The sequence below is a fragment of the Solanum stenotomum genome, chromosome 11 (genome assembly GCF_019186545.1).
Source record: "Solanum stenotomum isolate F172 chromosome 11, ASM1918654v1, whole genome shotgun sequence".
Classification (NCBI taxonomy): domain Eukaryota; kingdom Viridiplantae; phylum Streptophyta; class Magnoliopsida; order Solanales; family Solanaceae; genus Solanum; species Solanum stenotomum.
The window spans coordinates 14,093,230-14,120,881 of NC_064292.1; the positions used below are offsets into that span (position 1 = coordinate 14,093,230).

General features: G+C 35.5%; 1 protein-coding gene across 1 annotated transcript; it reads right to left on the reverse strand.

Annotated features, from left to right (window-relative positions):
- Window positions 1–20,842: 20,842 nt before the first annotated feature.
- On the reverse strand, window positions 20,843–27,527 carry LOC125845669 (zinc finger BED domain-containing protein RICESLEEPER 2-like). Its single transcript, XM_049525212.1, has 8 exons — window positions 27,468–27,527; window positions 26,387–26,607; window positions 25,356–25,632; window positions 22,876–24,967; window positions 22,716–22,790; window positions 22,388–22,630; window positions 21,337–21,474; window positions 20,843–21,273 (listed from the first exon to the last, which is right to left on the reverse strand). Exons 1-5 carry the CDS (start codon window positions 27,525–27,527, stop codon window positions 22,747–22,749), a joined length of 2,694 nt encoding a protein of 897 aa, XP_049381169.1. The 3' UTR covers window positions 20,843–21,273; window positions 21,337–21,474; window positions 22,388–22,630; window positions 22,716–22,746.
- Window positions 27,528–27,652: the final 125 nt, after the last annotated feature.

The window sequence follows — 27,652 nt, forward strand, 5'->3', positions numbered from 1 at the left end:
ATGAGGGAAAAACACCTACTTAAATGACGCTTATCATTTTCTAAGATCGTTACCGGTAGTAACTATTTCCATCATCACCTATAAATTTCAAGTTTAGAATGAATTTACTTTCACTCGTAAGATTGATATCAAATAAAGGGTGACAACCCCCAGTGGCGGAGCTAGAAATTTTACGAAGGGTGTCCAAGTATTACATAAGAATTTTTTTTAAATAAATGGATGCACTGAAAAAATTAAAATTAAACTACTTAATATTAATATTAATTTTTTTTTTTACGAATTAATTTTCCAAAATTTTAAAAAATAAATTGCATAATATTTAGATTTAATAATTTTGTAAATCGGATACTGAATACAAAATTGTCACGACCCAAGGGTACCCCCTAGACGTAACAAGGCACATAATGCCCCTAAAGGCACAATGTAAGCCACTATGCATATTATAACATAAGTAAAGAACAATAAAATTATTTCAAGTCTTAAGAAGTTTTAATAAAAGCAAAGCGGAAGTCTAGACCTTGTCTCATTTAGCCATCTATTACAATCGAAGTCTCAAATAGGGTCACAACCCTTACAATAAATCTGAAAGTCTAGTACAATGAAAGAAATGGAACTACAAGACATCACTCGTCCTCGGATTCATGAGGACTCACCACAAGCAAGGAAAATAGTCGATCCAAGCTTGTATCGAAGGAAGATCACCTCAAACACCGGAACCTACACTTTGTGGAAAAAGGGTAGAAAAATATGGGTTAGTACAAAAATGCACCAAGTATGATAGTCATGCATAAAATTCTTGCAAATATGCTAAAATGGACAATTTAGTTAAATGCATGCAATTTGTAAGTTAAAACCTCATTTAGAAGACAATGGAAGAGCATAAGTCATAAGCATATTCAACATTTAAATAATCATAGCATAAGGGAAACATACCATAAGCACCCTCAAAGTCTACTTGTGCGATGCATGAGTAAGATCCCATAATCCTACCCATGCTAAGTAAAGCTTCTTGAGTAGTCATAGTTCATAATTCATGTCCTTTTTAATATTTTGGCATAGTGGGAATACGCCTTAACCGACATAGACCATGAGAGCTAACATGGAATCCGGTGTCATGCCCCACACCGAAAAGAGGTGTCCTACTTCCCCAAGGTAGAACTAACATGTAATAGCTTTTAGGTGGATCCACTAGCTAAAGACCTATGAGGACACATAGTTATGGGATACAGAGATTGCTACTAGAAACCTCAACCTTACTTAACAGGGGAGCTTCCATCTCATGAGATTTCCTTTAGAACCCGACCTTACTTAACGGGAGAGCCTCTATCTCATATTCAATATCCGCTCGGTGCTAAGCATTACTTTACACAATTACATGTTTAGTCTTATATTAAGTTCATAAGCATGGAAGAATGCCTTGACTCTATATCCAACACATGTCATAAAATAGCTCATAGATTCAATAGGTGAGAATGGACTTTCAACGTTAGAATCATCATATTGTAAGAAAACATTTCACATCATGTTCATTATGTGTTTATGAGAATAGCCTTACAATTAACACAATAATTAGATTATAATCATGTTCATAAAGTATACACAAGAAGCCCACAATTTGGCATAATTCTCATGTTTTACCCCTCTTGGATCAAGGATCACATTCAACCAACCACATCTAGGGTTACTACATTAAATATGGAAGATAACATGATTCAAATCACCAAATTACTATAACATAATCTCATAAGGTTCATCTCACCACAATTCACCCATATCACAAGTTCATAAATTGGAGATATGGGGAATTATCATGGATTCATAGGAGATTTCATCATAAAAACTAAAATAATCATCCATTCAATCACAATTTAAAGTAATTAAATCATAAAAATCATTTTCTGGAAGAATCCATGACTTGGAGTCAAAACCCTGCTTTTTAGGGGATTTCTACTTTTAAAATCAAGAATTTGAGGGGCTCCATGGATGATAACTATCCATGGATCAAGACTACCATACCTTGATGAAGGATTCTCATGAAACTGAGTGGAAAAAGCCTCTACTTTAAACCCTAGCTTGATCTTCTTTCTTGGAGTTCTAGAGAAAAGATTTTTTTGGGGAAATTGATTATGATTTGGGAAGGTTGTAGTTATGATTTTGATGACTTAGTTTAGGGGCATAAAACACTTATATAGTTAGTCTAAAATAATACAAAACGACGTCACTTAATAGTTAATTAAAATGGAAAACCCTATACTACCACTCAACTAATTCCCAAAAGTTGCCTTCCAGGTGTAACCCACGACCCCCTCACCTACGAACCGTGGATGGACCCACGGCCCATGCTGGTGAAGTGTGGGTCAGGGTTCTGGGAGCTGGTTTGGCAGGCTTGACCCACGACTCCCATCTGTGGGGCGTGAACTAACCCACGAGGCGTGGGTTCCCTCCGTAGGTCATTGCCAGGCAGCCTCATTAAGGCTTTTCCTCAAGGACCTATGGTTGGTCCTTGGGGTTTAGAATTTGACGTTTTAACACTAATGCATAAATGTTTATGGTACGGGAAGGTACATTCGAGGTTCTAACCTTAACGTCAAGCCCTAGCTATGTCTACTAGCTTCTGAAGTGTTACAATATCTCCCTCTTGGGAACATTCGTCCTCAAATGTTGATCTAGACACCTTACGGAAGTAAAGACTCAAGACTAGCAACCCATCATGCATGAAACATAAAAATAATGCACAATTCAAAGGAGGAAACATCAAATCCATATCAAAACATAATCAATGCAACACAAGGGAGTAGGACCTACATCTAACAACCCATTATGCATGAAAGCTCAACATTTCAATATTCATAGGAGGCACTACTTTCTCCAACTCAAACCATGCTTAACTAATGAAGCAAATTATGCAATTACTCTCAAAAGAATATTAAAGCATGTTTGACAATTCATCTCATGAAGCATATAGGCAACTCAATACTAAATACACAACAACATGAGGAACATAAATCGTGAAAACTAATTTTCTTTCTAAACATGAATTTCATCAAGGACATGTATAACATAAGGAGATCATAGAAACACATAAATCACACATGACTCCAAATCATAAAACAAGTCACAAGGAACTTTTTGTCTCAAGCTAGAATAGGAATAGAAGAAAGAGATAAGGATCTCGAAACTCTCAACACTCTTACTATCTAAGCATACCATCTCCCCCTTGGGAGAAAACCCCTACTAAGGCTAACATCAAAGTCTAACAAATAGCATAGGGATCTTGATAAGACATTTACATCTATAGAAAGCTAACAACATACTAGTGCCTTCATCCAGAGAGACCCATTTGTCCTCTCTAGACTGGAGTGCACAGAAGCGACCATAATTTGGAGGAATGGGAACCAGATCATTAGGAGGAGCTTACTGGGCCTCTCTTCCTTTTGCCATGAGTGTCAGGCAATCTCTCATCTTATGAACTTTCTTTCCACACCCAAAGCAACCATCCGTGCTGGCTAGGCACTTACCCACATGTTGTTTCCCACATTTGGCACATGTAGATCTCTCAAAGGAAGAACCACCTCCATTTCCTCCTTAAGATTTAGGGTTAGACACCCTATCCTTGTTGACCATTGGGGAATCTTGGTTAGAGGACCTCTTTTTGAACCTTGGTTGACCTTGTTAATCGGACCTAGCATTAGAGAAATGTCCATCACCGGTTATAGCTCTTTTCACCTCCTTATTCATTCGCTTGAGTTTTTGCTCCTCAATTTGTTCGGCATGGACCATAAGACTTGAAATATTCATACTTGGGATAAGCATTGCCGAACGACATTCATCGAATACCAAGTCGAACACTCCCATCATAAATTTATTCATTCTAGCCCTCGATGCCGCCACTATGGTTGGAGCATACTTGGATAGTTGGGTGAACTTTATAGCATACTCTTTCACACTCATACCCCCTTGTCGAAGGTTTATGAACTCTTGCATATTTCGTTCCCTCAACTCTAGGGAAAAGAATCTATCAAGAAACTCATATTTAAATGAATCCCATCCTATCGGGCCAACTCCTACGGGTCTCTCACCTTTCCATTGATCATACCAAACTTGAGCCACATCTTTTAGTTGGTAGGCGTCTAGCTCCACCTTTTCCTCCGAAGATACCCCCATCGTATCAAGCACCTTGCCAACCTCATCGATAAACCTTTGGGGATCATTTTCCATTTTGGAACCAAGAAACTCGAGAGGGTTCATTCTAACAAAATCCCTCAATCTAGAAGCCGTGGAATTCATATTAGGGTTCACACGAGTCCCAACATCTCTATTGGCTTGGGCCGTCATGGCTTGAGCCAATGTAAGAAAAGTCGGCCTAATTTCCACATCCGTCATAGCCGGAGGATTAATCGGAGCTTGATTGACTTGAGGAGCTTGATTATCATTAAGCGCTTCCTCATTCACATTGTCACCCTCTGCTCTTCTTACATAGCCCTTCGCGTATTAATTTCCTGAAGACACAAGAGAATGATTAGGAAAGTGACTTTTATAGAGTTAAACTCTAAGGCACGACTTAGAAGTAATGAAGAAAGTGAAATTTCCTAACATCTTATAGCCTCTCATTCATAAATATGGCACGCTTCACACTATGAACAAGACTCTACTAGACCTGGCTTATGAGACATCATCCTAGAACCACTCTAAACCATGTGCTCTGATTACCAAGTTTGTCACGATCCAAGGGTACCCCTTAGACGTAACAAGGCACCATGTAAGACACTTAGAATATCATAACATAAGTAAAGAACAATAAAGAGTAAACTGTATTTCAAGTCTTAAGAGGTTTTCATAAAAGCAAAGTGGAAGTCTAGACTTTGTCTCATTTAGCCATCTATTACAATCGAAGTCTCAAATAGGGTCACAACCCTTACAATAAATCTGAAAGTCTAGTACAATGAAAGAAATGAAACTACAAGACATCACTCATCCTCGGATCCATGAGGACTCACCACAAGGTAGGAGAATGGTCGTTCCAAGCTTGTATCGAAGGAAGATCGCCTCAAACACCGGAACCTACACTTTGTGGAAAAAAGGTAGAAAATATGGGTTAGTACAAAAATGCACTAAGTATGATAGCCTTGCATAAAATCCTTACAAACATGCTAAAAGGAACAATTTAATTAAATGCATGTATTTTGTAAGTTAAAACCTCATTTAGAAGATAATGGAAGAGCATAAGTCATTAAAATGTTCAACATTTAAATCATCATAGCATAATGGAAACATACCATAAGCACCCTCAAAGTCTACATGTGCAATTCATAAGTAAGATCCTATAATCCTAACCATGCTAAGTAAACCCTCTTGAGCAGTCATAGTTCATAATTCATGTCCTTTTTAATATTTAGGCATAGTAGGAATACGCCTTAACCGACATAGACCATGAGAGCTAACATGGAATCCGGTGTCATGCCCCACACCGAAAAGAGGTGTCCTACTTCCCCAAGGTAGAACTAACATGTAATAGCTTTTAGGTGGATCCACTAGCTAAAGACCTATGAGGACACATAGTTATGGGATACAGAGATTGTTACTAGAAACCCCAACTTTACTTAACGGGAGAGCTTCCATCTCATGAGATTTCCTTTAGAACCCGGCCTTACTTAACGGGAGAGCCTCTATCTCATATTCAATATCCGCTCGGTGCTAAGCATTACTTTACACAATTAAATGTTTAGTCTTATATTAAGTTCATAAGCATGGAAGAGTGCCTTGACTCTATATCCAACACATGTCATAAAATAGCTTATAGATTCAATAGGTGAGAATGGACTTTCAACGTTAGAATCATCATATTGTGAGAAAAAAATGTCACATCATGTTCATTATGTGTTTATGAGAATAGCCTTTCAATTAACACAATAATCAGATTATAATCATGTTCATAAATTATACACAAGAAGCCCACAATTTGGCATATTCTCATGTTTTACCCCTCTTGGATCAAGGATCACATTCAACCAACCACATCTAGGGTTACTACATTAAATATGGAAGATAACATGATTCAAATCACCAAATTACTATAACATAATCTCTTAAGATTCATCTCACCACAATTCACCCATATCACAAGTTCATAAATTGGATGTATAGGGAATTATCATGTATTCATGGAGTTTTCATCATAAAAACTACAATAATCATCAATTCAATCACAATTTAAAGTAATTAAATCATAAAATCCATTTTCAGGAATAATCCATGACTTGGAGTCAAAACCCTACCTTTTAGGGGATTTCTACTTTTAAAATCAAGAGTTTGAGGGGCTCCATGGATGATAACTATCCATGGATCAAGACTACCATACCTTGATGAAGGATCCTCACGAAACTGAGTGGAAAAAGCCTCTACTTTTAACCATAGCTTAATCTTCTTCCTTGGAGTTCTAGAGAGAAGATTTTTTGGGGAAATTGATTCTTATTTGGGAAGGTTGTAGTTATGATTTTGATGACTTAGTTTAGGGGATTAAAACACTTATATAGTTAGTCTAAAATAATACAAAACGATGTCACTTAATAGTTAATTAAAATGGAAAACCCTAAACTACCCCTCAACTAATTCCCAAAAACTGCCTTTCAGGTGTGACCCACGACCCCCTCACCTATCGACCGTGGATGGACCCACGACCCGTGTTGGTGAAGCGGGGGTTGGGGTTCTGGGGCTGGTTCTGGGAGCTGGTTTGGCAGGCTTGACGCACGACTCCAATCTACGGAGAGTGGGCTGACCCACGAGGCGTAGGTGCCCTCCGTGGGTCAGTGCCAGGCAGCCTCCTTGAGGTTTTTCGTCAAGGACCTAGGATTGGTCCTTGGGATTTAGAATTTGACGTTTTAACACTAATTCATGAGATTTTAAGGTACGGGAAGGTACGTTCAAGGCTCTTACCCTAATGTCAAGCCCTAGCTAGGTCTACTAGTTTCCGGAGTTTTACAAAAAATGAGGGGAAAACACCTACTTAAATGATGTTTATAATTATCTAAGATCATGAGAAGTATTAATTATCTCTGTTATCAACTATAGATTTCGAGTTTAGAATGAATTTACTTTTACTCCTAAGACCGGTATCAAATATAGGGTGATGAAATCTCCCCAATCATCAATGATTGTGATAGGTAGTCTCTCAATGACGAAAACTGGTATCAAATTTCGAGTTTTTATTATAAAATATTACATAAATTCTAAAAATAAATCACCCTAACAAAAAAACTCATTCATGAAAATATGATTTGTCAAATCCATTCAAGTTTGGTCTGATCATTGACCCATTTATTTACCAGCTCAACTCATTAAAAAATTATGTTAATCTGTTGTAGAATGTAGTTTTCAACAATTTAACCATTATAAATTAGTGTATAATTCACATTTATTGAATTTTGAGCATTTGGCATAGTTGAAATTTAATAATTTTACGTTTGACACGATCTAACACGTTTGGAGAGAGGCAAATTAATGTGTCGATTTTCTAACAAACGAAGAACACAAATATGATGAATATTTAGTAATGTAAGGGGAAATGCACTCACACATATTTTTTTTTTCTTCTAACAGATTTAAGTAGTACTCTATTTATGATTTTTTTAAAGCTTTTTCCTATTTACTCCAAAAACAAATAGGGAAAACTACATAAATGGGTAATAAAACACAAAATAATTACATGTTCATACCCAAACCCAAAGTAATTAAAGAAATACTCATCATTTCAAAAATGATTACTACTCATACCCTCCCTTCATGAAGGGCCTCATTGTCAATGAAATTGATGAATATTTAGAACCTCTCTTGATGGGAAATATGGCTATCAACTTTAACTACTATCCACCATGCCTAAATTCAAGTGTCACCATTGGTTGTCGCTGACACTGCAACGTGTCCTGCATCACTCTGCCCCTCCAGGATGACACGGGAGGCCTATATGTCTGAGGGACTAAAGGCGATAACTTGATCCACGTAAATCAAATCAAAGGTGCCTTAGAGGTTAACATATATAAGTGAATCGTTGTAGATCATGAGAAACGATTGATACAAGAGTATCAAGATTCGAGTGGGGCTCGATTATCTGTACCGCTATTTGTGAATGCTAGCCTTGACAGTGTGTCACGACCCAGACCGTCGTGATTGACACCCACACTAACCCTCTAGTGGGAGAACCATTACTACAACGTAGACAAACATCTTAACGAATAACTAAACATTTAAAGATACGGAAGCAGGTTTAAAGGTAGAAATTATATAGAGTTCCCATAAACTCTAAAGGTTTTAACAAATAACTAACCAAACTATTGCGGAGGTTTAACCCTTAGAACCTGAAAGTCATTGTACCAAACCATTTATTAACTAACAAGTCTAAGAAAAGGAGGCGCAACCCCGAAAACTAACCAAAACACCGTAAACAAATAGTTTGAGTCTGAAAAGAGTGGACATAAACAAGAGAGATCAATGGTTGCCTGAAAGAATTGGCTCACCCTTGAATCTGGTCACGCTTAAAGTCACCAAACTGAGGTTTGTCAGTAGTTGCATAAAGATGCCCTGTACTCAACAAAGAAGAAGCAAGTGCAGTATCAGTACACAACCACAGTGTACAGGTAGGATCACGCGGCTATCCCAGTAAGCATAACATATATCAGAATAACAACAAGGTAAACATGACATGCACCGAATATAAACACAGTTATCATTTCAAGAGCAATGTACAAATCCACATTCTCAATAACAAGTAAATATGACAATTCAATGGTCCTCTCATGGAACCCATACCCAAACTGTTAGTGTACCGGTACGTGGTACCCAATCCCATGTAGTGTGTCGGAACGTGACACCTGTTCTAATATGTATGTCGGTACGTGACATCCAATCCCAATTAGTGTGTCAGAATGTGACACCCAATCCAATATATGCGCCGAAACATGGCACCCAATCCAAGTTAGTGTGTCAAAATGTGACACCCGATCCATTCAACACAACCACAATCACAATCACACTCATTTGTGCATTCTCATAATCATACAATCAAGTGTTAAATCATGACATACATTTATTCATTCACACTCATCTCATTAGGTTTGATCAACAATGTTTCGTTCACATACATACATGCATTACAATGAAGCAATTACCAACATACATTACACAAATAAGAAATCAAATCATCACCTACCTCGAATCTAAGCTTGAATCCCCTAAGGCACTTGAATCTTCCCTTTCCGGATTCTTTCCGCTTGTTCTAGGTCTACAAACAGTTAATATACGCAAGGATCAACAATCAAAGGTCTAATTAACCGGATTATAACAAACCCAATAACCCTAGACCAAACCCATGATCCTAAGGTACAGCTAGGGTTTTTTCCACCATTAATTGAAGGTCAAAACCTTCCCCCAAGAATCTAAGTTCTACGAATCGAAAAATGGATCAGGAAAGTAAAAACCTTACCTTTAGCACTAGAAGAGGTGGAAAACCTTCAAGAAATAGCCACGGGTCATTTCTTAGCTCTCAAGAATGAACTTTTACAAAAAATAACGTTTTGGGGGTTTTTACCTTATTTAAGTCACGACTGTCCCACTACTGCGGCCTGCACTAAGATAGAATGTTGGAATTTGAGTTCCAAGCCCCCATTTCACAACACACCTTCAACCCTTGACATTCAAAAACTACCCGTTCACGCTAAGATCAGTTTCGAAAGTTCTGCTCACCCAAATTCAATTCCGTAAAGTCATACGACTTTTTTAACGTCTTAGCTATCTACTCATGCAATCAATTTCATTATTACACTTCTCATTCATTACCATATTTCTCTAGACTCTCCTGACTCTGATTTCGTCCAAATCTAGACTAGGGTAGGAAATTTTAAGTTACTACCAAAAAGTTTTCTGACCCAAAAAATTTCCCCGATGGCTTTTCTATAACGATGGGAGCAGGTCGTTACACAATATTATTGGTCCATTTCTTCAAATGCTTAAAGATGGAGAAAAACTAGTGTACAAACATGTCTTGGTTTCTGATTATTGGGATTATTTCTTTTATAACTGGTTGTCTAGTTAGGCATCACTAGATTTTGCTAAAATTTAATGTTTTAATCTAAAAATATCTTGTTGTGTAAATGTTAATTTATTGTCAAATTTGTTATCATGCAATGACAAAAAGTTACTTTTTACGTAACTAGTGAGTTTGTATGATTGTGTCGTTATCTTGTTTTGTTCTAATCATTCAATAATCTTATTTTACTCTTTATCCTACTTTTTGTTTATAATAACTTTCCCCATATTTTTTCTTTGTAATATTGTAAGTTTATTCTTTTAATCGTTAGTGTGTAACACTGTAATAATTTTAAACTTGAACTCTATAATTTCATAAATGAGCTTTCTTTAAAGCGGATACCGAATATAAAATAATAAAAAATGCGTACTCATGATGGGTAGTAACTATATCCACCATCAATTAAAGATCACGAGTTTAGCAATGAATTTGTATTCAGTTTTAAATTGGATACTGAATATAAAAATAAGGGGGAAAAACACCTACTTAACTGATGCTTATCATTTTCTAAGATCATGACCGGAAGTAACTATCTCAATCATCAACTATAGATTTGGATTTTAGAATGAATTTACTTTCACTCCTACGACTAGTATCAAAAATAGGGTGACAAAACCCTCCAATCATCAAAGATCGTGATAGATAATCTCTGAATGGCAAAAATTGGTATCAAATATCGAGTTTTGATTAACAAATACAACGTAAATTCTATTAAAAAAAAATCACCCTAATGACAAAAACTCATTCATGAAAATATGATTCGTTAAATCCAACAAAGTTTTACCTGATCATTGACCCATTTATTCATTAGCTCAACTCATTAAAAAACTATGTTGATATGTTGTAGAATGTAGTTTCTGACCTTTTAACTAGTTTAAATCAGTGTATAATTTCACATTGCTTGAATTTTGAGAATTGGGCATAGTTGAAATTTAATAATTTCACATTTGACACTATCTCTCACGTTTGGGGAAAGGTAAACTAATGTATCGATTTTCTAGCAAACGAAGATTACAAATATACAAACATACTTACAAGTAAAACCTTACCATATATGACACTTCAAAAACAATTATTTAGCACAACCCGATAAGATCAAAAGCTTACGTGCGATGGTCATTGCAAGACTCACATCAAAATGCAGCTAGTCAACACAAGATTCAAAAAGATCATTCAAAAGTGCAACTTCATCGATTTCTTCCTGCAACACAAACACTAAACACAATAATCTTCATGACTACTATTCAACAAATTCATATTGAATACAATCGATCCTTAAATTATTATCAATGAAAACTCAAGCATTTCACGATTTCCCAAACTCATGGAAAAATTAAAAATTGAAAGAGATAAAATGAGCCAAACCAACCAGACTACTATAGTAAAACCAAAAAAATACTATAATCATCCAAAAATAAAATTGAAAGTAACAAATTACAATCAAAAGAGAAATATTGGCACAAGTTCCCTTACCCCACCAAAATAGAAATAACATTGTCCTCAATGGGAAATAAAACAAGAGGAGAGGTAAAAGTCCCTTTGACAAGCTATGCTTGGGGAGTGCTCTCATCAGGAGTCTAAGGAGGAGTGGCATCATCCTGGGCATTAGTGCTCGACAAAGTGATTACTAGGGCATTAGTGCCGACACATCAACAAGAGGAATGGTGGAGTCTGAAGAGACTCCACTGGTGCCAACTACGGAGTCTCCTCAAGGGATTTCTTCATCGTAGCCTGGACCATCGTCTTCTTTATATCCTGCAGCTTTGTTAGTGTCACTACAATCCGATGTTCATCCTCTACTCTCTTAATATTCTCAACCAAATCAACGTCGACCCTCTCCTTCTCTCTATCAACACCATTATCAACAACTATAGCATCACTCACAGTCAGGTCATCTCCACTTGGCTACACGACCACACTCTGAGGAAGTTCACCACTAGGTATAGACGGAGGTACTAACTCGGGGACATTATGCAAAGAAACATTTCCCCAAATCATAGATATATTAGTAGACCTCAGCAGGTCTACATCAACCCTCATAGCAGCTATATCATCACTCATAAAAGATAGAACGTCTAAACTACCCTCAACCTTCTTCTCGGTTCTCTAACCTATCAATGAGGTCATCTAATTGCACATCATTTACCTCAATAGTAGGCTCGCACTGAGCCAACCTATCTCTCAAAAGGGCTAAATCAGACATAATTTCCTAATTAATCACTCTAGGCATCTCTGCCTCAACCTCGACGGCCCTCAAATCTGCAGACCGAGCAAGATTATCCATTTGATAATTAAGGCATAGGTCAAGGGGGGATGGGAAATAGGAGCGGGGGCAAGTGCAGTAATAGCAAAAGTGGAAGTAGAGACTCGGTATATCCAAAACCTCAAGTCAACTCTACGACTTCCTTTCTATGGATCGTAGATCTTCATACGGTCCGCAGATTGGACTCGTAGACCACAACTTCACTGCCAAAACTAAACTTTTCCTTGTGAGTCCAACTTTTAAATTTCTGAGGTGTTACAATATATTTTTATGAATATCTGTTTTAAAGACTGATTTAGAAAGAGATTTGAACATTTGATTTTAGAAAGAAAAATTTTGAGTTTTGTCTCACAAATTTAAGCTTAGTCTCACGCTTTATTAAGATAGACATATAATTTATCTTCTATTTTTTTTTATAAAATGGTCCAAAATGGACCCCAAGATTTTATTAGAGACGATTAAAAAGACAATAACAAAACTTATGGATTTAAGCCCACAAGCCCTAACACTTTAGCAAAGAAACTAAAAAAGGAACTAAACAAAAAGAAAAGAAAAGACCAAATTAGAAATAGGAAATCAAAGATAAAGAGAAAATGATACTTCAGACAGAGGTCCACAATGGAGGTGAAGACCAAATGTTATGCATGAAGCCGTCGTAGCTTATCAGAGTTAATCATTGGCAGATTTGCGGCGACAACAAGGTAATAATTGTGGTATCTCTCCAAATTTTCAGTTTGACAGTCATCAAGTAAATCAATATTTTTATAGCTAATCTCTTAAGTATATGATTCATTATTAGTATGTCATCTAGATATGTCATCAATGTTTATGTAGTATGACTTCTCAAATCATCAATGATCAGATCACAATATGACTTTAGATACAGTTTTTATGATATACTATGAGCATATATAAACTATTTTTTAAGGATTATTTAGCACCGGAAGAATGTGGGTTTAGAATATTCAAATCCAATAACTACGTGCCACCGTTACATTTGAGTGTGCAACTTTGTCGGTCAACTTCCTTAGCCCTTTGAGGCTCAGTTAGTGGATTCACATCAGAAAAATAAGGTATATACCTTGGTAAGGTATAGGGTAGTCTTCCCAACTGGTTAGCTGTTGGACGTCATGAGCTCATATGATGTATATCGATTGTAAGAGACTCCCTAAGAAAAGTAAAGTTATCTTATTTTCAGTACATTCTATGATTGCATGTATTCGGTTTTAAAGATTTGTTTTTAAAGCACAATTGCATGTTTTACTATTCAATTGACTTTGTTTCATTCTATCTTAAGAATTCTTCAATTAGCTCAGTATGTTCAGTTTTACTAAATTGTTGCATTCCATGTACTAACGTTATTCGACATTGCATCATATTATGATGCAGATTCAAGTGTTCAGAATCCTAGTCTGGCAGATCAGTGAGCCAGAAAGTGATGAGTAGTTCTCTTTATTTGAGGACTCAAGTCAGTTGTATTCAATCTACTAATTAGTCTCAGTTTATTTCATAGTTATGCTTCCACTAAATCATTTTAGCTCTCATTTATGTCTATTTTTAGTTGATCATGACTTATGTCAGTACTAACGGTGACTCTAAGTACCGTGTTACGACTAAGGGGTAGTCTCCAATCGTGACATTTAAATTTGTACCATAAAAAAAATTGTGATAACTATATTCGAATAACATGAGCATAAATTTTAGAGTGTAACCTACAAAATTTACATGTCCTTAGTATCAATCGTCCCTCACATATTAATATATTGTTAGTACCTGTTACAAACTTAAAATCAAATCACATTTGGAATAAAAAAAAATATAATGTAGACTATCAATCATGCTTTTCATTTTAAGGTTCATTTATATGAAAATTTTATTATTTAGTAGTCTTAAAACAAACTTGTATGCCATTGAGCTAAGCTAAGATGTTAATATCTAAGATACATCTTCTATGTTGTTAAGAACCCATACATACAAATCTATTAACTAAGTTTTAAGTTATCAAATACGTCGTATACCTAAAAATTTGAATCATTAATGGACTTTTTGTATTGACTTCTTTTAGGTGTTTCTATGCATTTTATAAGCAATTTTGTAATGTTTGGATTAAATGAAAAAAGTATTTTAAACATTTGTATTTTAGTTCAAACAATAAAAATAAGCCAAAAATTATAATTCCATCTAAACAGGCTCTAAATTTACACTTGAATTAACAACCAAGGTTAGTACTTTGAGACTAAAAATATTAGCCATCAACAACATTTTCATTTAATCCGAACACTAAAATTATTTCTGCCACCGGCTTCTTCTCTTCTTTGTGTCTTCCCCACCCTCATTTCTCTCTCTTCTTGATATCTCTCCCCCACCCCACCTCTCTCATCTTCTCCACACCCTTACACTTCCTCAAGCAAGCAAAAATTAAATTTTATCCCTCCGTTTCTATCAAATAGAATTTAAAATAAAAATTTAGAAAATCCAACTAAAGAACTAATAGCGATAATCTCTTAATTGGAGTAATTCTTAAATAAAATTCGTATTCCTTTGTTCCTTTTAAAAAGGAATCTAATTTTTGGTGTATATTTTATTTGTAAAAATATAATTTACAAAGAAAATAGGTGATGAAGTGGGATTTGGGTATTTTTAGTGTTATTATGACTTTATAGTGGTTGTGTTTTATTTTAACTAAGAAGAGATGAATAAATAGCAAAAAATGACAAGAATTTGCTAGCAAAAATGGTTGTGGCTATGGCGGAAGTAGAAGCGTAGATGCCTTCTTTGTTACTTTAGGAAATGGAAAGAAGAGGGGGTGCTTTTTCTATTTTCATTTAATTTTTACCTTCTCTTCTCATTTCCTTTTTTGAAATTTTTTTTCATTGATTTTAGTTAATTTTAAATGAAAATATATCAGTCCAATCTCTCAATATGCGTGATTCTTACGCACTTTGTCCAACTCAACATTTTATTGCCGCATGAAATTGGCCAATGGTCAGATGGGTTTAAAATATTGTGTTTTAATAAGTTTAAGGGTTCAGTTGATAAAGTGATGAGTATGAGGGTTCAACTGACAAACGAAGCCAAGTACATGAGTTTCATATGTCATTCGGAGTTTATTGAAATATTGTTTTAAAATCTTTAAAACATTTTACATTTGATTTCTTATTAGACTGTATGTGTGAGTAGTTAACATTTTCTTCCACCAGGATGAGTGTGGGTGCCACAGACAGCCGGTCAGGGTCATGATAATAATTCTGTCTATTCTACATTTGAACTTGTAGATTAAATCTTTTAGTATTCTTTCCATTTTATTTCCTCTACTTTAGTCCATTCTACAATCAATATTTCTCGGTTGTTCGTATTCATAACACCATGTCTAAGAATTGAAATTAGAATATTATTCTTCTTTGAATTTACCTTGTCATTTTGTTGGTCTTTGTCAAGGAAGTACAAAGATTATCCACTTAGTAAACTCATCGATATGATGAATTCACATATTACATATATTATGTGCTTTAGAAAGCTAAATTTATTTGACCCAATTATGAAAATTATTAAGAAAGAGTAAAAAAGGAAAAGAAAAAGATTAGTGAGTAGTTAAGGCTTAAATTTTAGCTAAGAGAAATGTGATTTTGATAGATATGACACATGTAGAAAAGATGAGACACATCAACCTCACGAAAAAATAAATTTTCTTTCCTCACAACTTTTTGCGAAAGAACATAATGTAGAGATAGATGATGTAATATAATAGGTGATGATGTCAACACTAGACCTAGATGAAGAGGTTAATGATCAATGACTCCTATCTTGTTGAAAACTAAAGAGGAATCGACAGAGGCATATAAGGTATTTTACCACTTCTTTATTTGTGTTTTCGTAAGTATTTACCTGTCCAACAATACCGATTCTTCTTTCCTATATAATAATTTCATTAAAAAAGATTTTTTTTTAAAATGCCACAAAGATTAAAGTTTACTTAAGATTGTAGTACGATAAACTACTTGTTTGAATGTCGTGTGTGGTTTTGTTCTTCTCTATTATCTTTATGAATATTATTTTGGAAAGAAAGTAGTGAAAAAAGGTCTAGTACCTCAAATTCAAATTAAAATAAATATACACATCAAGAATTGTTATACCCTCTGAATAACATTAGTATTGTTAGTTCCATGCTGGAATTGAAGGGTCTGGCTTAAGGTCACAATTTCGATAATGAAAGAAGGTGAAATTACTAAATCGATAAGGGATGGTGGTAGCCTTAAAGTGATATGCCCCCGAGGCTACCCCTAGACGTAACATGGTGCTTAGTGTCAAAAGTGACCCCATGCTAACTTATGACATGACATATGTCACACCCCGAGTTACCCCCGAGACGTGGACACGGGACCTAGGACCACAAGTGATCCCAAGCTAACCCCGTTGGCATGATCATGAGCATACTAAAGATAATAAACTGATGCGGAAGCTAAACCATAAAGTGAGTCTGAAAAGATGGGGAATACGCGTATACTATAACTGAATATATCAAGTCTGAGAGTTTAATACAAAAGAAACATCAAACTCAAAATACTAAGCTGAATCTAACTATGTCTGAAATAAGACTCTAAACTGACTAGAAGTGTTGGGACATGCCCCAACTAGATCTAGCAAAACTGAAACTAAAGACTAAAAGCGATAAAGTAAACATGTCACTAGTCCCCGAAGAATGAGGACTCACCACTGATGATGCTGAACTGAAGATCGGGAATCGATCTAAGCGTGATTTGGATGCTGAGAATCTGAACCTACAACACGAGAAGATGTAGCGCACGTATGCGTCAGTACTTGAGAGGTACTGAGCATGCAGGATAGAGTAAAGCTGAAATAACATATAACTGAACAAAGCAATAAAGCAATAAAATAATTTGAACATGATATAGATACTGAATACTAAGCTAGCTGAATGCAATGACCAATTTATAACATGCTGAGACTGAATACTGGCTGTACTGAAATATGGTCAATGCAATAGAGTCTGACTGAATTGTGGGAACTACTAATAACCGACATAAAACCACATGAGCTAAATATGGAGTCCGATGTATACGCCCCATCGAGAGGACCCAATATACCCTGCCAGAGGTATAGAGGCATACTGGCGTGATCACTAAACTGATGTTACCCACAGAGGGGACTTACACCTACGTGGCTCATAGTTCTGGGACTATATGGTTACGCTGAACCCTAGTCCAACTCGGTATTATGCTACTCCCAATGAANGTATCAAGCCTAATCTAATGGGTGACCCCTTTAGAACCCATGATGGTGTCATAGTTCTAAGACTAAGGGATTTCTAATAAAGGTCTCAGCCTAAACTGACGGGTGAGCCATCATCCCTTAGTCTACTCGGTGCTAAGCTTATTACCAACTGAATATAAATCTAACAATGCAATTGTAATACTGGATATCTCAAAATACTGATAATTATTTGAGAATGAATCATACATATACTGAAAGATATGGCATTCGAATTCTGAAGCATGATTGTCTGACTAATCTGCCTAGAAAGTACAATTCATGAAATACGTATGAGTAACACAAGATAGGGTTTCTGAGTTTTATACATGGGACTATACTAATTCTTCAATAGACATGTCATTAATATCATAGAAACTATAGCAACTCAATTACAATGAATCCCTAAGATTTAGGAACCCTATGTCTGAACAATTAATGGAAAAGCTGTAGAACTGACTAAATTCTATGGACCTAATGGGTGAAAGGAACCCACTAATGAAATCCCACATACCTTGTGAAGAAAACTACAGAGAAATCCTTTAGGCATTGGGGCTGAACTTGAAGGAGAGGTCGACTTGTTCTTAAGAGAAAAGTGTCGCTTCATTCTCTTATTTTCTTTCTAAGTCTGATGATTTTAGGATTTTGAATAATTAATTAGACTTAGACAAAGTAAAACAACGTAGTTTAAGTACCAAATGCATAGGGGAAAAGACCAATACGACCCTGACTAAAAGCTAACAAGGTGATTGAGAAGAGCGGTTGCACGGGCCGTCTAAAGAATTCTGACTAGTATAGTGGGTCGTGGTGTTACCTTACCCGACAGGGCTTCACTAAAACGAGCATAAGCTTTTACTCCGAGCTCAGAATTAGGCAAACTTGGTGGTGTTGGGAAGAGGACTCAAAAACCTTTAATTTTATAGGTCATGAGTCACCTAATTCATTTTGTTCTGAAAATATGATTGTTTAAAGTTGACCCAAAACTCAAAACCTGATAATTCCCTTTTCCAGACGACTTCACGGTCTGTGTGAAGCTTTATGGACCGTCTAGGCGTCTGTTATCCCTCACAGTAGCTTGGATGACTTTCTGTGTTGTAGGGTCCACTCACCTACAGATTAGTATAACAATATATGGTAAGAGTAAATGCAGTAAGTAAAAGACTCAAAGAGTTTTTATACTGGTTCGGAACACCAATGTGGTTCCTACTTCCAGTACCCTTGAGTCTACAAGGGTTTTCTTAAGAGCTTGTTGAGAACCTGAGTGTTACAGAGTGTTACAATTGAGAGCCTTGTCTGGTATGCAAATCAAATCTTCTTCTTTGACACAGCCTCTACTTGGATAACCTACACTCAAATCTTTCTTTCACTTTTCTTTTCAATTGTTCACTGAAGTGTTTACAAAGTTTTATGAAAGATAAAAGAAAATTACAATATAAGCTCAAGTGAAGTGCGTACTGCAGAACTAAGTCTGAGAGAGGTTTAAATAGTCAATAGGAGTGTTCTGTTAAGGAAAACCCAAGGGTGTTTTCTTTCAATCAAGGATTTGAGAGATTCCTTAATTGAGGTGATTGTCTTAGTCGTGTCCATATTAGATATGTGCATGACCAAATCGCAATCCTTCCTTCAGTGATCTTGAGGCGATTTGCTGAGTCATGTCCATATTAGATATGTGCATGATTGAATCACAATCCTCTCTTTTGATATCTTCTCGATCTTTGGTTCTTGATTTTCTTTAGTAATGATTGGATAAGTTCTCCTTTGATTAAGTATCTTCCATTGATTTTGTACATCCTAGGCAGATGCTAGGATTAATGCATGGTCTTAGATATTTCTTGATTGATATATTCCTTGAATGCTGGAATCTTGATTTAGATTTATTTGTTTTCCTTCTATGAGTCATACAGCACGTTGTTTTCCCTCTTGATGTAGTGTGTTTTGACTTCTTTCATTTTTTATTTCTTTGCCTTGATTGATGAACAGATTGTTATCCTAACCAGGTGCTAAGATTTTTGGCTATCTTGAATATATTATGTATCCCTTGATTTATGAAAATATTGTCTCTTTCCTTATTTAGGTGTTGTATGCTTGACTCATCTCCTTCTTTCTTTGCCTGCAATAAGTCACAAGTCGGCTAAGTGTTTCATTATTAAAATTACCCGATCCTATGGGTAGGGCTGGGCATTCGGTATTTCGGTTCAGTTTCGGTTTTTTTTTTCGGTTTTTTCGGTTTTCGGTTTTTATACAATGTGTACCGAATACCGAACCGAAATAATTCGATTCGGTTCGGTTTTTATTATTTCGGTTCGGTTTATATTATTTCGGTTCGATTTTTGTTAGTTCGGTTTTTTTGTTATGGGCCTGCTTAGTGGGCTTTTTAAAATTTTGTAATTTTTTTGTTTATTTTATTTATATTTATATCTTTGGATTCCCGTGCTAATAATTTTTAATTTGTCGTTTCTTTTCGAGGATATACGGTAGAGGTCAAAACTAGGTTGTGAATCTTTTATTTTGTAGAATTGTATTTGTACAGAAGATGTCATTGATTAAATATTAAAATATATAAACCTGCAGTATTTGTTTATGTTAAATTAAATATAGGAGTAGTACTTATAGTACTCATTACATGTCTGCCTTAATTTGACCCCAGAAGTGAAATAAATTATAATTAAAATACTACTAAAAGTGTAAAAGCCAATAAATTATAAATTTAAATTAAGTACTACTAAAAAAGCCTTGTGAGTAGTTCCAACTTCCAAGTTCCACACTTGTTGTTATCATTGTTCTTTTTTTTCTTTCAAAAAGTAACACACAATTACACAAATAGGCAAAGAGTTGTGATACAAATCTCTTTAACATTATTATAAAATACCATAGTTTTACTCAATGAATGTAGGGCAACTCAATTAAACTATCAACCTTTAATTTCCTAAGGAAACATTTAAATCCATTTTTATCCCCCTCAAAAATCGAATCAAAATGAATGAATCCTTAGAATAATACGAAATGATGTGGCAGTTTTAGGCCAAAAAGGCACTATCAAATAGGCCAAAAGGCACTAACAAGTAACAATTTAACAAGTAAATAAACTTCACTACACTTCACAAATACAATAATCAATTGATCATGCCATTACACAACAACACAATAACAATCTAACAAGTAACAATAATGCACCAATGTAGTTTTCATGAGACCACTTTCAAGTTTCAAGTGCCAACAATACCAAACAACAATAATGAGCAACAAACAATGTAGCCTCTTCCATGAGACCACCTTCAAGTTTCAAGTGTCAACAATAACAAACAACAAACAATGTAGCCTCTTCCATGAGACCACCTTCAAGTTTCAAGTGCCAACAATAACAAACAACAAACAATGTAGCCTCTTCCATGAGACCACCTTCAAGTTTCAAGTGCCAACAATAACAAACAACAAACAATGTAGCCTCTTCCATGAGACCACCTTCAAGTTTCAAGTGCCAACAATAACAAACAACAAACAATGTAGCCTCTTCCATGAGACCACCTTCAAGTTTCAAGTGCCAACAATAACAAACAACAAACAATGTAGCCTCTTCCATGAGACCACCTTCAAGTTTCAAGTGCCAACAATAACAAACAACAATAATGAGCAACAAACAATGTAGCCTCTTCCATGAGACCACCTTCAAGTTTCAAGTGTCAACAATAACAAACAACAAACAATGTAGCCTCTTCCATGAGACCACCTTCAAGTTTCAAGTGCCAACAATAACAAACAACAAACAATGTAGCCTCTTCCATGAGACCACCTTCAAGTTTCAAGTGCCAACAATAACAAACAACAATAATGAGCAACAAACAATGTAGCCTCTTCCATGAGACCACTTTCAAGTTTCAAGTGCCAACAATAACAAACAACAATAATGAGCAACAAACAATGTAGCCTCTTCCATGAGACCACCTTCAAGTTTCAAGTGCCAACAATAACAAACAACAATAATGAGCAACAAACAATGTAGCCTCTTCCATGAGACCACCTTCAAGTTTCAAGTGCCAACAATAACAAACAACAATAATGAGCAACAAACAATGTAGCCTCTTCCATGAGACCACCTTCAAGTTTCAAGTGCCAACAATAACAAACAACAATAATGAGCAACAAACAATGTAGCCTCTTCCATGAGACCACCTTCAAGTTTCAAGTGCCAACAATAACAAACAACAATAATGAGCAACAAACAATGTAGCCTCTTCCATGAGACCACCTTCAAGTTTCAAGTGCCAACAATAACAAACAACAATAATGAGCAACAAACAATGTAGCCTCTTCCATGAGACCACCTTCAAGTTTCAAGTGCCAACAATAACAAACAACAATAATGAGCAACAAACAATGTAGCCTCTTCCATGAGACCACCTTCAAGTTTCAAGTGCCAACAATAACAAACAACAATAATGAGCAACAAACAATGTAGCCTCTTCCATGAGACCACCTTCAAGTTTCAAGTGCCAACAATAACAAACAACAATAATGAGCAACAAACAATGTAGCCTCTTCCATGAGACCACCTTCAAGTTTCAAGTGCCAACAATAACAAACAACAATAATGAGCAACAAACAATGTAGCCTCTTCCATGAGACCACCTTCAAGTTTCAAGTGCCAACAATAACAAACAACAATAATGAGCAACAAACAATGTAGCCTCTTCCATGAGACCACCTTCAAGTTTCAAGTGCCAACAATAACAAACAACAATAATGAGCAACAAACAATGTAGCCTCTTCCATGAGACCACCTTCAAGTTTCAAGTGCCAACAATAACAAACAACAATAATGAGCAACAAACAATGTAGCCTCTTCCATGAGACCACTTTCAAGTTTCAAGTGCCAACAATAACAAATAACAATAATGAGAAACAATGTAGTTTCTTGACTTTCTTCCATGAGACCACTTTGAAGTCTCAAGTGCCAACAAAATTACCAAAACACTAACAAAACTTGGTACTTTACACCTTTCTTCATTGTCTCGACTTTGGACCTTTTAAAATAAAATTAAATGTTAGAATACTACTTTTAAGATTAAAAAAAATGATATGATTAAATAAATGACGTATTAAACTCACCACTATTAAATACTTGAGACTTGCAAGCCAATCATAGATCAACAATGGAAGAGTTTCTTCCACTATTTGCCATCTCTATAAATAAGAAAATCAAATATGTCATACAACACAATAAGTCTTTTATTTTTTCCAAAAACAAATAAAAAATAAAAAGTCTTACCAAGTTCAATTTTTTCAAGAAACTCCAAACTTTCTTCAACACAAATAGGCTTAGTTTCTTGTCTAAGCCAATCTTGAACACAAATAAGGCATTGCACACATTTGGGAGTCAATGAACTTCTAAAGGGATCAAGAATACGACCACCCGTACTAAATGCACATTCCGATGCCACACTCGACATAGGAATAGCCAATACATCTCGAGCCAACTGTGAAAGTATAGGAAATCTAGGAGAATTAACTTTCCACCAAATCAAAATATCAAAGTCCTCAGATTCAGGCTCTTGGTCTTCAAGAAGATATCTATCCAACTCAGATTTAACACCTAAACTTCCAGAATCTTCCTTTTGTTTCTTCATGTAAAACTTAGTTCTCAAAGAATTTGTTTTCACATTTTGAGAAAGACCATAAGTAGATGAATCAGAGGAGTCAGATGAAGATGATTGATTTTTAGAACCTTTTGCATACTTACTTACATAGATCGCAAACAAATTCTTTAAGTAAGCATTTACTTCATTATTCACTATCTGTCCCTTTTCTTCCCCAAGTAATTCTTCAAGAGCAAAACTAACATACATAAATTTATTGCGAGGATCCAAAACAGAAGCAATAAAAAGCATTTTGTTCATCTTTTCAGGAGTACCCCAATATTTCTTGAACTTTTCTTTCATCCCCGAAGCCATTTTACTCAAATCAACATCATCACTTGTCATACATACTTTCAAGTATGCATCAAGCTCACATATATCCTCAAAATGAACATTACAAGTAACATACCGTGAACCTGAAACTTTCAATGTGAGCTCATAAAATTTTTCAAGAAACTTTGTGATATTCCTCACATTAGCCCAATCCTCATATTGAATTGAACCTGCAATACTTCCATCTTCACAAACATCAGTAGCAAGAAAATAATTAAAATTACCATCATAAAGATCAAACCTCTCAAAAGCCTTTTCAAATTTTTCTGCCGTGTCCAACATCAAATAGGTGGAATTCCACCTAGTAGGCACATCTAAAGACAACATTTTATCACATTCTATTTTTTGCATTTCAACACATTTCAAGAAGTTTCTTGTCCTTGTAGAAGATGATCTAACATATTTCACCATTTGTCTCACCCGTTTGATAGAAGGACCAATTTCTTTCAAACCATCTTGCACAATTAAATTAAGTATGTGAGCCATACATCTCACATGTAGATGCTTACCTTCCATCATATTAGTTCCCCACATATCTAATTTTTTGGACAACTCTAAAACCGCCACATCATTTGAAGAGGCATTATCAACCGTAACAGTAAAGACATTGTCCAAGTTCCAATCAAGTAAACAATTACTAATACACTCAGCCAAATGCTCACCTTTATGACTAGTGATAGGACAAAAATTCAATATTCTTTTATGAAGCACCCAATCCCTATCAATAAAGTGAGCAGTCAAACACATATAATTGATTCTTTGCACCGAGGTCCATGTGTCTGTTGTGAGACAAATTCTTGGTTGTATTTCTCTAAAAGACATTTTCAAATTCATTCTCAATTCACCATAAACTTCATAAGAATCCCTTGTTATGGTTCTACGAGAAGGAATCCGAAACAAAGGTTGAACTTTACTCATAAACTTCTTAAAGCCTTCTTTTTCAACAAAACTAAAAGGTAGCTCATCCAAAATTATCATCTCAACTAAAGCTCTTCTACATACCTCTTGCTCAAATTTCCAAGTCTCTATCGAAGAACTGTTACTTTGAATATTTAACAATTTTTGAATGCCAGGTGCAACAGGCGGGGGCTTATACACTTTACATCGGTTAGTCAAATGTTGTCTCAGTCCACTTGTTCCATTTCTAGTTGTATTAGCAGCATAATTTTGTTTACAATGTAAACACTTTGCTTTAACTAATAAACCATTTTCAAAAAAATTTTCGAAGTGTTGCCAAACAGTAGACCTAGGATCCATTTCTTTTCTTTTTTTTGTTTCCTCTGTGCCAATTGAGGCATCATTGCTAGTAGTAGGTGTATTATCCGTAGAATCAGCCATACTTATTCGACTTTGATTAGCCACACCCACATTTGATTGATTTTGTTCAGCCATCTATATAATAAAAAAAAACATTTCACAATGAATTCACACTTAGAATATTAAGGAGCAAATAAGGAAAAGAAAATGATAATTGGATGCATTTTTTCATTGTGGTTTCTTTTTCTTTATTACTTTTGCTCTTCTTTTTTTTGTCTAAGATTTGACCCTTTGCTAGAAAATAGAAATTAGAAAATACAATATTACAATTATACAAATGAGCAAATCAAAATAAAAAAATAAAGTTTAAATATAAAAATTAAAAATATACAAATCTGAATCTTTATTAGTTTATTTCAATGGATAGATCAAATCACAAATGCACTAAAATATTCTCAAGTAATTGACTAAATGCAAGTTAAAAACTTAAAATTATTTTTATATATTTATAAGAAAAACATACCTGAAAGCTGATGGTTGTCGCCTGCCGGTCGCCGGCTGCTGCTGTGCGTGGTGCTGCGGCTGCCTGAGCCCTGCTGGTCGACTGGGGCTGGTGGCTGGCGGTTGCTACTGCTGTGTGTGCTGCTGGTTGACGGGACTGGCGGCTGCTGCTGCTGGTCGACGGAACTGGCGGTTGCTGACGCCTGCTGCTGGTCGCCGAGTGCTGGTCGCCGGTTGTTGCTGGTTGTGCAGCTGCTGGCTGCTGGCTGCTGGCTGCTAGCTGCTGGCTGCTGCTAAAGCTTAGAAAATAGAAAGTTAGAATTAGTAAAGTAAAAGAATTGAAAAGACCAAAAGGTTTAAAGAGTTTTGACCTAATTTAATTAAAAATATAATATTTATTATTTAATATAATATATTTCGGTAAACCGAAATACCGAAATACACAAAAGTTACATACCGAAAACCGAACCGAAATACCGAAAAGTACAAAAACATACACCGAATACCGAACCGAAAACCGAAATACCGAAATACCGAAATACCGAAACCGAAATAATTCGGTTCGGTTCGGTATTTCGGTTTTTCGGTGTTTTTGCCTAGCCCTACCTATGGGGCTAGCAATCTCCCCCTTTTTGATAATGACAACTAATTCACAATTTGTATAGACTTAAAGAGATAGTGAAACTTCTCTGATATATTTTATTCGTGTTTTTGTAGCTCCCCCGGACTTGATTGCTTCATGTTTAAGAGACTTAGGACTATTCTCCCCCTTTGGCATAATAAAAAAGAAAGAGCAAGAGAGAACATAACAGAACAAGCAGTACCAATAAGGACAATAAATCAAATTAATTAAAAAGAGGTAATACCGACACAATTTCAGAGAAAACAAAATCTTTCTTCAAGCAATGGTTTTGTAAAAATGTTAGCCAATTGATTTTCAGAATCAACAAATTCTAAAGAAAAATCTCCATTTTCAACATGATCTCGAATAAAAAATGATACTTAATATCAATATGTTTAGCCCTAGAATGATGCACAGTATATTTAGATAACCTAATAGCACTGGCATTATCGCAAAAAATAGGAACAACTTCATAAGAAAGATAATAATCAAGCAATTGATGCATCATCCATAATAATTGGGTACCACAGCTTCCAACAGCTAGATACTCGAACTCTGCAGTAGATAGTGCAGCAGATAGTGCAACTGAAGTTTGCTTCTTACTTGCCAGGAGATCAAGGATTGTCCTAGAATTTGGCACGTTCCACTGGTACTTTTTCAGTCATTTTTATCCAATTAAATCAAAATGAGATGAGTGAGGGTACCATAATCCCAATTCTGTAGTTTCGTTAAGATAACGAATGATCCGTTTTACAGCAGTGAGATGAGATTCTTTTAGGGTCGATTGAAAGTGTTCACATTTACATACGCTATACATGATGTCTGGTCGATTGGCAGTTAAATAAAGTAGGGATCCAACTATCCCTCAATACATTTTTTCATCCACATTTTTTTCCGGATGCATCTGTTTCGAGACAAGTGGATGGACTCATGGGAGTTCCGAACGCTTTTCCTTTTTCTAGTCTGAACCTCTTTATGATTTCCTTCGTGTATTTGGTTTGACTGAAAAATGTTTCGTTTGTTGACTGTCTAATTTGTAATCCAAGAAAGAATGTGAGTTCTCTCATTAGGCTCATTTCGAATTCTCCCTTCATAAGATTAGCTAGGCTCTCACATAGAGAGGGGTCAGAACTTTCAAATATAATATCATCAACATAAATTTGAATAATGAGAATAAAAGAGCCAGATCTTTGTATAAAAAGAGTTGTATCAATTTTTCCTCTTTGAAAATTGTTATTGAGCAAAAAGTGCTTAATCTCTCATACCAAGCTTTGGGTGCTTGCTTGAGACCATAAAGCGCTTTAGAAAGTTTGTAAACATAATAAGGACAGGAAGAGTTTTCAAAACCTGGGGGTTATTTGACGAAAACTTCTTCTTTGATAAAACCATTTAGAAAAGCACTTTTCACAACTATTTGATATAGTTTAAAACTCTTAAAAGATGCATATGCGAGAAAAATTCGAATAGATTCTAACCTTGCTATCGGAGCAAAAGTTTCATCGTAAGCAATACCTTCTTGTTGGGAGTATCCTTGAGCAACCAATCTTTCTTTGTTACGAATGACTTTTCCATTTTCATTTAGCTTATTTCAAAAGACCCACTTGGTTCCAATGATGGAACAATTTTTTTGCCTTTCAATGAGAGTCCATACCCAGTTTCTTTTGTTTCCATGATTCGTCTTCCATCGCCTCATTTAT